Source organism: Hippopotamus amphibius, chromosome 1 (genome assembly GCF_030028045.1).
Source record: "Hippopotamus amphibius kiboko isolate mHipAmp2 chromosome 1, mHipAmp2.hap2, whole genome shotgun sequence".
NCBI lineage: Eukaryota > Metazoa > Chordata > Mammalia > Artiodactyla > Hippopotamidae > Hippopotamus > Hippopotamus amphibius.
The window spans coordinates 172913370-172929862 of NC_080186.1; the positions used below are offsets into that span (position 1 = coordinate 172913370).

Below are 16493 nucleotides of genomic sequence, written 5' to 3' on the forward strand. Positions count from 1 at the left end.
CAGTGAAAGCGTACACGGGAAAGCACTTTGGAAAATAATTAAGTGTAAGGTTTTACCATCTTTAGAGGTTTGCTAGTCTCTAATTTTTCTTGTACAAGTTCCTAAGATGAAGGATGGATGAAGATGTAGACTTAGGTGCTGGGCATTCAAACCAGCTTAAGGCTTTTTTGAAAATCTGCTTTGTAAAGCATACACTTACGTAACAAGAAAGGAAAAAAGAGGGGGGAAAGAAAAAAAGAGATTACCTAGAGAAAAATGGATGTGATCCTGTTTCCTCTCTCATCTCAGGTGAAAGGACAGTTTGGGTGGGAGAGGTACCTGGAATGGCTCTTTCAGGAGACTGATAACATCCTTCATTCCAGAAATGCTTCCAGGAGGCAATGCTGTATGGTAAAAAGCACATGCCTTCAGAATCCAAAGGTTCTGTGTTTAAACCCAAGATTTAGCACCCTTATAGCTATGTGACTTCAAACATGGCCCGTAACCTCTCTGATCATCCTTCTCCTTATGCAAAAACTTGAGCAAACAATTGCTAACCCCTGGTCAATGGGATGAGGTGGGATAAGTTCAGAAACATCCATCAGAGCACCTGGCAGAGGACGGGTTTTCTTCCTCTGTCTTCTGTGCTCTACCCCCCCCCCACTGCCCCCCCCCCCCCCCGCCATCTCACACTGCCCCCCAGCCCTCTATAAAATTCAAAGCAGCTGGAGGGAAAGAAAGGCATTTTGCTCCTTTGGTGTGAAAAACGCACAGCGGCCACAACTCAGTGATAGGTTACTGAATCTAGACTCATTCCTTCCCAGATAAATGCCGGCCTGCACAGCCCTGGCAAGAGCCGTAATTCAGAAGCTGACAGCACTTGGAAACTGCCCTCCGGCAGAAACCCATTGTAAACAAGCTGTCAAGCTTAAGGAGAATATGCTGTGAAAATGTCTTAGATAAACAAACACAGTGTCAGTCCCAGCCCGGCTCCCCAGAAGAGCCTTCCTGAAGGGCCTCGCCGGGCGCTGTCAAGAGGGAACAGCACCCGCTGCTCGCCTGCAGGTGCCTTTGGCGCTCCTCGCCTCCACCAGGGCCCAGGCGTGATGCAGACTCAGGGAGTTCTGCCTTCTGGAACCTGCTGCTCAGAAACACAGGTGTCTGGGACCAAGGAGGCCAAGGCCTCAGCCACCTCCACCCTGAGAGCGGGTGGGGAGAGGCGCCCCAGAAACATCACTGTGCATGTCACAAACCATTTGAAGTCCATGGACAGACATGAAGAGAGTAGGTGAGAACTGAGTCCCCATGAAGAGTTTAGAAAGTGTCCACATGGGATCTGCATTAGCCCAGTGTAGCGATGCCCACGTGCAGTGACCCCCAGGAGGTACCGCCATCCACCAAGTCACAGATGCAACCCGTGCATCACAGATCAGTGAGCTGGTCCATTTCTGGGAAGGCAGCTTCCAAAGCCCTGGTCCCATCAAACTCCTGAGAGAAAGGGCAGGATCAAAATTCGTAATGGGAAGACTTCCCGAAGCCTGCTGTGACTTTACAGCAAACCTTCGGCCGCAGCCCATCACCTCCCTCTGGGAGAGGTGATGCTAATACGCTCTAGCCCTCTGTGTGCCACACACGTGACCACAACTCTCTGTGCAGCCCTTGCCCGTGACAGGTTAATAAATACCCTTTGGATGAAGAAATGAAGACACTTCAAGAAACCCATGCCATGAGGAGTAGTGTTTTTAGAATAGTGGCCCTGGGCTCTTTCTTCCTCCTCTCTCTTTAAAACCTCAGAAACGTAAGAAATATCTATATGAAGTCCCCAGTGTAGCTATTACCATAGCTTCTTTTTCCTTCCTGTTGTTTATTTTTTCTTCCCTGCCTCTTAATTTCTCTAAATCAAATCTCCTTTTTTCCTCTCCCAGTCCACCGAGGGGAGGGAGTGTCTCGGGGCTGCTAGAGACCAGAGCCAGGACTGCTCAGGGTGATGGTACACCCATGGTCCCTCTGCCCGGCACCTACCTTCCTTTATTTTCCCCGATGCCGCGTCATCATCGCATAATGCTTTCTTCTTATTGATTGAATTTGCCTGCAGTCCGTGGTGGCGTACAGCAATGAAGATAGACTAACGTGTAATAAGCTCTCATATGTTTGCCTGGAAAAGCGGGCTGAATTTTGTAGTTCCTGGCCAAGGAACCAGGAGACCTGCTAAGTCACGGGCTCCCCGCGTTCCTTGAAGCCGGTGCTTCACAGGCTTGAATGCAGAGGCGAATCACCAGGGGATCTTGTTAAAATGCACGCTCCGATTCCTTAGGTCTGGGCGGAGCCCGCAGTTCTGATAGTCTAACAAGCTCCCAGGTGGTGCACCTTCCATGGCCACACTGAGAGCAAGGCTTTAAAGGAAACAGCCCAACCTCTCGTTTTCTTTTTGCCCCCAGTTTCCTATATCTAAGAAGGAGCGTCACAAAATTATTTCTTTTCCAGATTTAACCCATCAGAACTAACAGGCCGAGAACACTAACGTGCGGCAATGGCACTGTGCTAAGTGCTTTCTATGCATTATCTTTGACATTATTATTCACATTTGGCAAACGAGGACACAGACCTTGGAGGCGGCAAACTGCCCTGCCCAAGTCACAGAGCCACTCCGCGGAGGATGGGGCTGCAGCCCGCGGGTTGCTCCCCGCCGCTCGCAGCCGGCGGCTTCTGCGCTTACTGCCACCGAGCATGCGCAGCTCGTGAACATCCCGGACGAGGGGACTCGGTTTCAAATCCAGCTTTCCTGTAATGTTTCCAGATTCGAGACTTCTTGTACTGCCTCAGCTCTTCATTAGTACTCGTCTGTGTCCTACCCATTCCCTGCCCTTGGCTCTGAACAGCACGCTTTCCAGCCTGCCTCTTACATTCCTGAGTAGCACCAAACAGCAGCAGGGCAGAACAGGTGGAAGAGAGTCAAGCTTAAAAAAAAAGGAAAAGAAAAAACCTCTGCTCCACTTTGGCATGTTCAGAGCCTTTTGGAGAAAAGCACACCTGTGTGAGTTTAAAAGCTTTTATTTTCGTACCCACATCTCCCCGGCATTCAGCCTGTGGCATCTGCTTTCTAGCCTCAGAAATTTGAGTGAGTGGCCTTGGATTTCATGATCCTCTCATGAAGACAGACAAGCCCTTTCTGATCAAGGGCCTGTATTCTCTTCTACTTCCAGAACACTGAGCTCAAACCACAGGGCCAGCCCACTCTGTGGCCAATGTGGACCTGTACTAGGGTCATCATGACCCCCCCACTGCAGGTGGTTAAGCAGTCCGTACCTGGGAAATTCCTCACCCTGAGGTCATGGGCACCTTTCTCCCCAGCATGGACCTGGTCATCTGCATACATTCAAATTAGAACCTCCTTCCATTTTTAAAGGCAGTTTGTACATCTTCAGAACAGCTTCTTAGAATTCGCTGGGCAGCTCCTCAATGCTTTGTGCCAGACTTCAAAGCAAACCACAGATATAAGCATCTCTTTCCAGCGTATTTATACAAGAAGCAAGCACTTTGGGGGCACAGTTATGTCCCAGTTGATGATGAGTTTCTGCTCATGCTGTCGTGCATCACGTAAGACAGGCCTGAATCTAAAAGCAGCATTGCCATTAGAGAGTGCAGCATATTTTGTCATTCACCCATTCACTCAGCGAACTTAACTAAGCAACCTCCTAAGCGCCAGACACTGTGATAGGTGCAGAGCCTGCAAAGATGATTACCACACAAGACCTGCCCTCAAGACGCTTCTAGTGCAGGGAGAAAGAGAAACAAGTGCGGTGGTGGACAAGGCACTGATGCCACGCTGAGGTGCGCACAGGTGCCGGCTCAGGAAGAACTCATCAGAGTTGGTGCCCATGCCAAAGCTTCTCCACTGGAAGCCATGGAAGGCTGGAGCTGGAGGCAATGGGGATTACCCGCAGGGGCCACCAAGTACAGTTTTTCAGGTTGTCCACAGCACAGTACAAAGGGTATCCTTCCTATCATACCATGAATGGGGTCCTTTGAGTTGTGCAGCATCCGACCTACAGAAGGGTACGTGAAGCCCTAGCATCCCTGTGATTTAACAGAGAGAGACTTGAAGACCAGAAAGGCACATTGCCTAGTCCCACAGCTGAGCAAGGGCTGATGCTGTACTCTGCCCGCTCTCTCCAGTCAGCTTTCTTCCCCACTGATACTTTGGGGCCCAAACCACTATCCTAAAAATAAATCCAAACTCAGGAGGAGCCTCATTTCCTATTAACACTGATTTTACCCAGTATGAAGGGGCATGAAGGAAGCCCTGCCCCTGTGTTCACACGTGGGTGCTCTGTGGTTGGAGCCCAGGCTCCCAGCACTCAGCTGCCTGCTACAGCAGTTTCTCTCCGGGCTCTTGCCCCTCTGGACTGCTGCTTGGAGCTGTTTTAAATGGCATGTATGTTGTTTGGATTGATAATCAGCTTCCACTTACCTGAAACCTTCCCTTATTTTTCCTCTCCTGACCCCAGGTGTCGTTTAGGTACCACTGTCGATTGTACAACGAATGGCGTCGGACCAATCAGAGGGTGATTCTCCTCATTCCAAAGTCTGTCAACGTCCCTTCTAACCAGCAGTCTTTGCTGGGCCTTCACTCTGCCAAGAGGAACTCGAAGGAGACAATTGTTTGATGCCTGTGTGTTTGGTTGGTTGATTCGTTGTTTGGGGTTTGGAAGTTTCTGCACTGGGGCCATGCACTGAGCCACCCCCAACCCTTCCGCAAGCCCGTGGGTCGAAGACCATCCAGAGGCATGTTATTGCCTTGCCCTGAGCAACGGACTCCGCCCGAAGAAAGCAAATGCTCTTTGACTTCAAATCATGGATGCTGCAATCGTATGATATTTGCTAAGCTGCCAAACATGCTTATTTAGCAGATACTGTATGGAATTTTCTGAACACCTCTTTAACATATGAGGAAGGTTGTCCTGCTAAGGATGAAACTCAATTCTTCCTTTTTTATTACTATTTCAAATATATATATATTAAACTTAGATGATAATCAAAATTGAAAAGCCAATGTTAAACCTGGTTTCATGGTTTGGATGGGTTTTATTTGGGTTTGTTGGTTTGTTTCCCAGTTTCTACTGTAGATTCGTTGGGGTAATTTGATAACTTGAGTGGTCTTTTCCATCTCTTCTGTGTCCCTTACTCAAGGGGACATCGTAACAGCTGCAGGACACGTCATATTTGAAGGATGTTTTGTACTAAACTTCATTTAATTATTCAGTCTTTAAAGGAGAAAAAGGCGTGGCAACCCTCCCCATAGTGAACTGTTTATTTAAATTTCATTAAGGAGAAAAATTATGGTGAGAAGCACGCTCTTTTCCAACTTGTTTGGTACTGACAGCTGATAGAAGCTATTTTCTAATAATAAATATCCAGTGTGTGAAAGACAAACCCCACTGATTGCAATACTATTTTTTTTAATCGTAAAACCTGTGAAGTTTCCCAAGGTAGAATTGAAAAAGGGGGAAAAAAGGAAAAGCAAAAAGGTTGGTGCTCTGACTCGCATTTCATCTCGTGCATGTCTTAATTCTGTATTCGCAATGAATTGAAGATCATTAGACATTTCTAGGAACCCTGGACCTGTTTTGCATATCAATTAGCATTCCCATTGCTCTGCTGAATTTCTAGCTTGACAGGTAGATGTGGCAAAAGAGCCTGTCCACGCAGTCTAAGACCCCTTTGTCTTATTTTCAAAAAAAAAAAAAAAAAAGCCCACACAGTGCCTTCCCCCAACCATGAGCCAATTATGTCACAGGCTGAAATAGGCTTTTTCTATGGGCTCCATGTCCCTCTTTAATCCATTTAAAGGGTCTAGACTGCTCCCTGCATTTGCGTGTCCACTGAAGCCAGGGAGCAGACCTGCCGTCTGAGGAAAGCACTCGCTCAGGATGGCACTGGGGCTCCCACCCACCCACAGGCCCTGAAGAGAAGGCGGAGTCCGCTCAGGGAATGCATAAAATATGGATTTCTAGAACAAGACCCACACTGCAACCATCACTCCAGTGTCTGCCTTATGCTCCGGAAAGTGCAAAGGAACAGGCAGTGAGGAGGGTAACGCTTTTGTCCACAGATGGATCAAGCTGATGCAGGTGTGGCCTTTGTCTGCCGAGCCCCTCCGGTCACAGATCGCTCCCTGCACTGCCTGGGGAGCGAAACAGCTGCACTGCTCTCCGCTGCAAAATTCAGATGTGCTTTATGGCTTGTGACAATAGATTTCCTCCCCACCACGCTTCACTTCGACACTTCCATTCCAGTAATATATGTCTCAGCCCTTCTGTTTACTCGGCCCTGCTCACCCCTCTGGGCTGTCATTAGCTGCACCACCATCAACCGTTTCTTAATTGACCTTTTTAAAATGCTGGACACCACTGGCTGCACGCAGCTGTCACACATTAAATTTCCAGAGCCAAGAGTCCAGCTTGGTAGCTTGTGAATTGCAGCCCTGTAATATAATTGATAAACAGCGTCCACCCAGGCTTGATCCCTGAGCTGTCAGGTTAACCAGTGATACTCTCAGCTGAGTGGCACAGACATTCATGAGACGACCATGCCTCTTTGCTTTTTCCAGGAATTAAGGAAGCGGTAGATTTCCAGGATCATTTCTTGTTAAGGTTGGCTGCAGAAAATTCCTCCTGTCTTGGTTCATGAGACATAATGAAGGAGACGATCAAAGGCAGGCTGGTCCCCAGCAGCTTGCTGGGGCTTCCAGGCTAGGAAATTTGGCACGGTAGTACTGTGTCTGGGCCATGTTTCTCTCCCCGATGTACGCACCCCCCCACCCCAGGAAATTTAGCAGAGTCCACGTTCAAGAAGTGGGTTGCATGTGGAGTGGTGGGCAGGACACCCTGGCAGCATCAATGCCTCCCTACCCAACGTCTCCTCGTGAGAGACTCTCATCTCCATCAGCACCAGGGGCCGTCTGGCATCCTGAAAGGACACTACATCCCCTCTTGGCCCTTTAACCCTGAGGTTGTTCTAGGTGGGAGAGTCCAGGGAACTGCAGCATGAGCACAAGACACCAGCCAAGAGGACAGAGGCAGCAGGAGCTTCGGTCCAGGCTCTGCGTCTGTCACCAGGCCATGCGGCATCTGACCAAAGGGGGGTGCATTTGCTAACCGAGGTGCTGCACGAGTTACCAGTGGCCCTGCTAGCGTTGTTCTCTCTCCCTCTGCTTCTTCCTTTATGAAAGATCCGGAATGAAACAGAAAAAGGAACGAGGAGGGGCAAGTAAAGGATCCTGTTGGTTCACTGCTTCCCTCCACCGACTCTTTACACAGTCCTCTCTCTGTGTCCCTTGCTGTATCCTATGTGGACCATTTTTCTTGATAATATTAGAGGAGATACGTGTGTCACAGTGAAGCCAGAGGGGAAAGTAACATCCGAAACAAGTCCAGAGCGCTCTCACCGGCCCCTGTGTGTACCCACGTGCCTCTTTTTCATCTGGGGAAGGACAGGAACACAGTGTTCACATGAATTCTCCTGCTCCTCAGAGAACTGAGCAGAAGCTCAGATGAGCTGTAAAACCCAATTAAGGAAGAATAAATAGCATGGCTTGGAAGTTGCGTGTACTTGTCTTTCGTGTCCAGGTCTGCCTCCCTGTGTCCCGAGCACCCGGGGTGGCCACTTGTGTGTGGCTGGGTTGTAGCCACAGTCGTTTCATTTTCATCCTCATCTGAGGATGTGGAGAAGCCAAAGGAGAAAATGGAAGAGAACCAGCAGCTGGCTACCTGCCCTGGGGCCCCAGCCAGCTGGAGACTCCCTACCCCTGGGCCTCTTGTTCCCCTCTTGGCACCGGCCTGGGCCTCGCCCCAAAGCTCCATGCAGCTTACAGAGAGGCCTGGCACGCACAAAACTTCTGTCTTCAACCTGCCCTCCCAGGGAATGTCCCCAGGTCAAAAGGACCCGAGGAAGAAGCAACGAGGAAGCAACCTGGGAAGGGGATTGGCATATACTTCCTCTCCGCTTTTATCCAGTGTCTTCCCAGAAGCTCCCTGCAGGCCAGCCACAGAGCTGGCAGCCCTCGTGCTAGATCAGAATTATAGGTTGTAATTCCGAAGGCTTAAGTGGGATGGGAAGTGGGCCAGTGGGTGGGGACAGGGTTCGGGATTATTTTAAGTCAAGAGGTTGGGACCAGGATGGACCTGGCTGGACGCCATCCCTCCCAGCCAAGCACATGCAGGATCTTGCAGGCTGCCAGCCCGAGGCATTATGACAGCAATGCCCAGGGAACTGCAGCTCCTCTCCAAATGTGTCAGTTCTGCAGAAATACATGGGCTGTTATATTCCACAATCCACCATTTCTGACCTTACAAAAGCCTTAGTGTCTAGGAGTTGGCTTTGGGACATACTGCCCTTTCCCTTGCTGTTGAGTTGCTGTGGGGTGAGTCTGGCTCTTTGCTTCCCAGTGGGACAGAGTGGGAGAGGACCAGCTGTGAGTCAGGCTACCTGGGTTTGAATCAGGCTCTGCTGTATCCCAGTGGCGGGGTGTGGACAAGGGACCCCACCTATGTAAGCCTCAGTTTCTGCCTCCGTAAAATGGGGATAATACCTACCTCAGACCTTGTAAGGTTTGTAAGGTACCCAGTAAGCAGTTGATGAATGGACATCAGCACCCTTCCCACCCCTTCCTTCTGCTCGCTGTTGCTGACGTCTGGCCGACTGCCTGGGTTTTGACAAACAACTTTGATCAGTGATTTGAAGGACCATAAACAGTTTAAAATCCTTTTCAAAAAGAGGAGGAATTAGTTTTAAATAATCAACACACATTTATTGAGCACATTGTGCTTGGGAGTAAAAAGAACTGTAAGAGATCCTTCTGGAGGTTGAAATGACTGACTTGATTGAGATCTTTGAATTATGCTTGGATTTCAGTTATCCTTGCGTTTCCTGATACTGGAGCCTATGGGTAACTGAGAATTCATCACAGATAAAAAATGTGCTAGTTCTGGATCTAGCGCTACAGAGGAAAACAAATATAGTCCATCAGTTGTCTGTGTTCCCAGAAATGAGGAACTTGTGAGTCACTAAGCTCATATATCTAAGTGCCTTCTTGGAGGCTCTAAGTTCCATGCACAAAGACAGCGGAAGGAGACGTGCTCAAGGAGCCCTGCTTTGTTTTGAGAAACTCTTTTTTTTTTTTGGGATATGCTTTTCACCTACTGGGCCACAGTTACCCTATCAGGGAAATGAATAGATGAACCTCTCAGGGGTTTTATTTTATCTTATTTGTGGGCACCAGGTGCAAAAAATTGAGTTATTCATATGTTTTAGTCCATGACACAATTTCTGTCACCATCAGCCTATATAGGTCCCTGTTCTATTTTATGCCACACATGTGTACATGGTGCCAAGCACTTCCTACAAGCCATGCGCTATTCAGCACTTTGAAAATTACCTCCTTTAATCCTTACAACGACCTCATCCATTGTTGCCTAACAAACCACCCCCAAATTTAGTGCTTTCAAACGACCTATGTATTGCACCTCACTGTTCTGTGGGTTGCCTAGGGCTCATCCAGGCAGTCTGTGGGCAGTGCCTCTTCTGGTGTACTTGGGTGTCTCAGACAGTTAGATGGCTCAGGTGCTTCTCATGTGGGTTCTCTCCACATGGCATCTCGGTTAAAGGGCCCCTCTTGCCACAGTGACTCAGGCTCCAAGAGGGAAGAAGCTTCTTTCCTGCTTCCTGCCTGGGCTTAAAATTCCCCTAGGATCATGTCCTCTAATCCTACTGGTCAAAGCACTTACAGGTCTCTCCTCCTGATGGGAGGAGCTGCTTGCACATACAAGGAGGAGCAGAATTGTTTGCGGCCGTCTTTGGAGATTAGCTACCAGACCCTTAGAGATGGAGAAGCTTAACCAGAGAGGTTAAGTGATTCGCCCAAGGTAACAGAGCTAGTAAGGGAGAGAGCTGGAATTCAGGCTCAGGCTCTGGAGTCCCTGCTTTTAACCACTATATTCTGATGCCTCTCAGCTTCTAGTTTTATAATTTCCTCTTCATTCCTAATCTCCACTTTTATCTCCTTCCTTCATCAGTTTCTCATTCTAATATGTTTGACATATAAACTAACTATGGACATAGCTTTGTAAAACATATTGTTTTGTGAGTGTATGTCTTAATTGACATAAAAGAGATTATGCTGTAAATCTCGTTCTTCTTCCCCATCCCCCTCCCCGCCATAGCACTATGTTTTTAAGATTTATCTATGTTGCTGCATGTATATCTAGTTTATTGCTTCTAATGACTGCTTGAGCTTCCATTTCACTTTTCCATTCCCTTCATGTTACCTCCAACTCCCTGACACATCCAACAGTGGTGTGATGGACATCCTCGTACCTGTCTCCTTACACTCCTGTTGAAGGGTTCCTCTGCTCTGGTATCCACTGGTGGGAGTGCTGGGCTGTAGGATGTTGACGTGTTTAATTTCACTATTTTTGTGTGGTGCTCCAGGACAACTATACCACTTTAGACAGCATGCAGCAGTGGCTGAGTCTTCCCATTTCTCCACATCCCTTCCTCCACTAGCTATTATTTATTGATTCATTGTTAGCCAATCTGACAATATAAGCCTAGGTGTTTTTGCTACTATCTGTTCACATTTACGCTTCTCTATTTTTCCTATTGGGTTGGCTACCATTCCCTTTTTAGTCTCCCCCGTCAGTTTGATGTGCTACAAATTCTGCCATTTGTTCAACTCTCTTAATTTTTCTATGGTATACTTTGTTGAAAAGCTGTCCTTAACTTTGACATAGTCAAATGTGATTTTCGTCACGTGTTTTGTACTATGAGTGGTCTTATTTAAATTTCAGAAGCCCTTTCTCATTCCAAAATCACAAAATGGTCTCCCAGTTTTCTTCCTTTATTTTTATGGTTTTATGTATCACCTTTAGGCCTTCAGTCTTTCTAAAGTTCACCTCTGTATTTGATACGAGGATCCGAGGTTATCTCCCTATGGTAGGCAGTTTGCCATCACCATCTACTAAACAGTCTCCCCTTTCTTCATTCACTTGTGGTGTCACCTGGCTCTTGTACCCTGTTCCATATAAACAGGATCCAGTTTTGCAAACCCAGTCTGTGGCTTTAACCCATTTGTCTGTTCCTGCGTCACCTCGCTGCTTTTCTTACTATGGCTTCATAATGTGCCTCGTTATCTAGTGGAATGAGCAAATCCTCCCCAGTCCCCTGGCAACTTCACTCTATTTTTCAAAATTGACTTAGTTATTTGTGGGCAGGCTTTTTATCCTTGTGTATAAATTTTAGAATAGTTTTGTTAAGTCATTTTAAAAGTCTTGATGGACTTCTGATTAAAATTGTAGTGAATTTACACATTGATTTCATGAAAATTAGTCTTCACAATTTTTAGCCAATCTCATACGATGATCATAGCAAACACCATTTATTCAGTCGTTCTTTGCATCCTGAAATAGAGCTCTAAACGTTGTCAATAAAATTTTTGTGCATCCTTTGTTAGTTGAATTTCTAAATAGTTTATAGTTGTGTTACTATGGTAAAAATAAGTGATACTTTACTTTCTATTCTATTTTCTCATTGGTTAGTGCTGGTGTAGAGGAACTCTTGTTACCCTGCATGCGCACCTTTGCTGAGCTCTGTATTATCCTCACAATTTGTAGATACCCTTCTAAACCAGCTCTTTCCTGTGTTAGTGGGCCACCAGACTCTCCAGGAGTGGTCTGTTGCAGTCATGCCAGCAGCTGTATTTGCTGGTTTCACATCTTAAAGAGTGTTCACAGTGTCCCCATCACTAACATTTGCTACGTATTTTTCCTATATAATTTTTTCGACTTATTCTGTTTCCCTTCAATTTCTAGTACTCGGTGAGTTTTTACATCATCATTTTAAATATCATAATTAGTAATAGTAATCAAATATAACTAAGAATATAATACTGAGAAATTTGTGACTTTCTATTTTATGATCTATGTAGTAAGATACACTTGTTGAACTATCCTTTCACTCAGATAAATCTTACATAATATCTTCTGTTCTCTCTCTATATATTAAAAATTAAGAGTTCACACCAACACCACCATTTCCAATCCAATACCAGAATTCAATCTTGTTTTTTCCATTTCCATATTTATAGCTCCCTTTCCAACCATGAGACACCTGGCTTTCGTTGTCTTTAATTTATTTGCTTATATTTAATCAACTGCTCTGCATGTGACCATCGCTCATCTCCACAGCCATCCCCTCCCCCATGCAGATGTCCCTCTCACCACTCCCGGGTTCTGACACCCCAGCCAGACTCTGTGCAGCCAGCGGACGTTCCTCACCTGCATTCAGACTGTACTTATTTCCTTATTCATTGGTGTTTTATTTTCATCCTCTCTTTAATTCTTTTGTCTAGCCAATCTGAATTAATGATGTGTTTAACCTTTTTGAAGAATAAGTTTAAAACTTTCTTAATTTTCTCTTTCATCCTCTTTTGTCCTCTATTTCATTGATTTTTAGCCTTATCTTTCTTATTGCCTTACTTCTTGTTTTTTGTTTGCTTGGTTTTGTTTGTTTTAACTCACCCTTGTGGGAATTCCCTGTTTGTCCAGTGGTTAGGACTCTGAGCTTCCACTGCAGGGGGCCTGGGTTCAATCCCTGGTCAGGGAACTGTTAGTCCTGGTGTGGTGTGGCCAGAAAAAAAAAAAAAGAAATCACTCTTGTTTCAGTCTTTCTGTTTGTTTTTGGATAAATGATTTAAAGCTATAAATTTTTCTCTAAGTACTACTTCATCTATCTCCCACAATTGTTGAAAATTTTAATGTTTAAATTTTAGTTCTAAGTATTTTAAATTTCCTTTATGTTTCTTTGTTTAACTCAGAAGTCATTTAGCAATTTGTTGCTCACCTGAAACTAACACAACATTGTAAATCAATTATACTCCAATAAAAATTTGTTTTAAAAAAAAGTCATTTAGTAGTGAGTAATTTAGCTTTCAGCAAATGAGCAGGGGGAGGGGAGTGTTATTCTTTTGTATTTCAGTTATTATATTATGGTCAAAGAACTATGGTCTTGATGACTTGATTCTTTGAAATTCTGGCTTTTTTATGGTTTAATACATGGTTGATTTTTACAAATATATATATATATGTATGTATAAATAAGCTACAGCTTATCATTTGTGTAGATCACATCTTCCTATTTTTGCTTTTTTTTCATGCTTGATCTGTCAGTTTCTCCCTTTGGCCCTGTTGGTAGCTGCTTTATGTATGAGGCAATATAAATAGATTTATCTTTATGATTATATCTTCTTGATATATTATTCCTCCTCCCAAAGTATAATATTCTAATATTCTGCTTGTCCATTTTGATGTTTTAAAAAAACTTTTTGTCTGCACTAATATTAAACATTTCTGTATCTTTTTATGTCTCCTACAGACAGCATACTGCTAAATATTCTTTTTAAAATTTAATCTGAAAATCTCTATCTTTGGATTGGTGAGTTTAATCCGTTTACATTTGTTTTACTATTATGTTGCGTCTTAATTCTACCATCCTATTTCGTGTCTAATTTTTTTTCTGTGATCGCACACTCTCCCGGGGATCTTGACTCCCTTGGCTAGTAATATATACCCACGACAGGGCAGCTAAATCCCTGGCGGGTCAGCGGAGAGGGTGGGCCACACACCTAGGGTGGGAGGTCCTCTGTGCTGCCATTTGGACTGAACCACTCTCCACTTGCCACACCCCAGCAAGTGCCTCTGCTGCTCAGGGAGAATCCTGGTGGGGGGTGGGGGGACAGTGGAACTCCACGTGGCTGGCAGCGCTCCCTGCACGTGTGCTGTATGCACCTACCCCAGCGTGGAAGAATGCAGCCCTGATGTTACCCTGCTGGCCTGGCAGCGCTGGGCTGGCACCGCGCTTTCCTGTTTTCTGGGATGTGATGAAGCAGGCCATGCTCCGTCCACAGGTATGTACAGACAGAGAAAAGGACACAGCCCCCTTCCCCCTGCCCCCAATACCTGTCCCCGGCGGGGGGCCACCAGGAATCCACCCCTCCTCCTCACACACCTTCTGTAGCCCAGTGTTCCTTGCTTTTTCTTTTCTTTTTCTCACGTCCAGGGGTGATTGTGGGGGGAAGTGAGGGGAGCCAAGACTCAGGATACGTCTGCCATGGTACCTGCCATCAGCGCGTTTCAAGAAGCCCTTCCTGAAGCCCTGCTCTGCTGCGGGGCACAGGGCATGGAAAGAGCCCCCATAACCTTGGCTCTCGGTGCTCCAGCCCCACCCAGCCCTGTACCTCTGCTTCGTGTCCTGGGAACCTGGGCTAGATTTCTCCCAAAGGAAAATGATAGTCCTAAAGTCTGTCATGTCCTTTTTTCTTCTAACATTCTGGGTACCCTTATCTACCTCCCTGGCTCTTGGGGACCCTGGGTTTGCAAAGGGCAGTGACGTGCTCGGCAGGAAAGGATCTGCACCACAGGACATGGACCTGTCCTGTGTCAAAACAGCTGACCGCTGGCTCCTCCTCCCTCCCATCCCCTCCCCATCCATGGCAAGGAGGCATCTGTGACTTTTATCCCAGCTGCAAATAAGTAACACTTAGGAGACTTATGAATCGCATTTTATTCTCAGATAAGGCTTAAAGGCTGCTGACGTTAGGATTTTTTTAAGTCAATCTGGAGATTTGTGGGAGAAAATGTCTGGGAGTGACCGGGAGGGCAACCGTGAACACCCATCCCAGACCTGAGTGGAGACCCTTCGAGGCCAGGGAGGCAACAGACAAGCCTGCGACGAGGGTGCCCCCCCCCCGCCCCCGGACGAGAGGGGAGCGGTATCACTCCCACAGTATAACAACTAGAACTGTTTTCCTGCCCCTTAAACAGGAAGCTCAGACTGGCTTTGGGAAAATTTGCAAATAACGTTGCTGAACATATAAATGTGCTCCTACAGAGCTCGAAAATGTCACTGGCTTTTCTCCATCATTTACCTTCCTTCTCACTGCCCCTGCCGAGGAAACGCGCGGCCAACCGTATTTGATGCCTCCACCTCAGCAGCTGAGGGTGCCAGGCGGCTTGGTGACATCCCCAGGACACTGACTGAGAGCTTACCCTCTACGGGGCCTTTCAGCAGCGAGGGGCTACCGGCAGCCTGGCCCCAGACCGCGGAGGTGCATTAAGGGTGGGGGGGCGGGGTCTGTGAGAAGGGAGCTTAGACTCTGTCACCTGGGTACCAGTGGAGCTGTTCTGCAGTCTCTGTGAGGGCACGGGACCCAGGCCGTGTGGGCAACATCTTACAACAAAGTTAGCAGTCCTGAGTTAGGAGGTCTGTGTGTGTTAGACCCTCCCCGAAGACACGCACCATTCAGGAAAGGGTGGGCCGCCCAGCTGATCTCACAGAGCAGAGCAGCTCTGCCTGAGCAACCTCTGGAACGCAGGGACTCCTCAGCCTGCACCTCCTGTCTCAGAAGCCTGTGCTCGGGGGAAGGGTGAGAGGAAAGACTCTCACGGTTGTGGGTAAATCTGCTTCATCCCCGGAGGAGGACTAGGAATCAGACTCAGGCAGGGTCTACAAAAGCACACTCTGTTTGAGAGGGTTCAGGTGGGATTCATTTTGTTTAATGCACTTGGTGAAAAATGCAGTGACCGTCAGTCACGCCCTCGGGCACCACGTGGGTCCCCTCTGTGTATACAGATCTCTTACAGGCTCATTACTATCCATGCGAAGTCTTCAAAAACCGGGCAAAACTGGTTGTGGTTTCTAAATACCGTTTTCCTACTAAAAACAATCACGTGTCCTTGGAGAAATGTCTGAGTCTAGGTTAGGGACAGGGAATGTGTAAGATGAATCTGGAGCGCCTTGTCATACCAGAAAGCAAGGGGGACTCCTATGGTCATGTCTGGAGGACACAGGATAAAACCCAAATTAGGCTCCTACCGGCCTAAGGGGGAACAACAGGGCATCACAGAGAACGAGACTGCACTGAATTGTTACACATCACCTATGTTAAAATTCATGAGTTTATAATGATACTAAACAAGCAAACAAACAGCTTCACTGGCCACCTTCGGAGCATGCTAAAGAACCAAATCATTATTCCAATAACGGCTTCTTAAAAAGTGTCTTATGTGCACTGTACCTTGGGATACAATTGATGAAGGAAAGTTCTTTAGAGACGACCTGCACCTAAAAAGTGTAGACATGATAGAATCTAAATGAAATCATCGATGTGTCTAATGATCATCAGCAGATGCTAAAACCATTAGCTGATGGGGAAATTTACAACAGAAGTCAGACCCTCAGCACCCAAACCCACACATCAATCCTAACATCACAAGAAAGTGGAAATCTGACACCAGGTACCTCCTGATGTGACGTGGTAGGAAGCGCACAGAAACACAGGGAGATATTCCTGCAAAAAACTGAACCTGCATGTGATCTAGCACTGCTGTCTATGAGTTTACAGGCGTGAGACAGATCAATAGTTTGTTAAATGACACCAACATTTAACAGCACCAGCGCTA

General features: G+C 46.7%; 1 protein-coding gene across 3 annotated transcripts in view; it reads left to right on the plus strand.

The window, feature by feature from the left end:
- MARCHF3 (membrane associated ring-CH-type finger 3) overlaps positions 1–5417 on the plus strand; it is a 138264-nt gene extending 132847 nt beyond the window's left edge. For all 3 annotated transcript variants that reach the window (XM_057736158.1, XM_057736148.1, XM_057736140.1), the window contains exon 5: positions 4488–5417. In XM_057736158.1, the coding sequence (XP_057592141.1) occupies positions 4488–4646 (159 nt within the window). In that variant the 3' untranslated portion in view covers positions 4647–5417. The remainder of the gene's footprint in view (positions 1–4487) is intronic.
- Positions 5418–16493: the final 11076 nt, after the last annotated feature.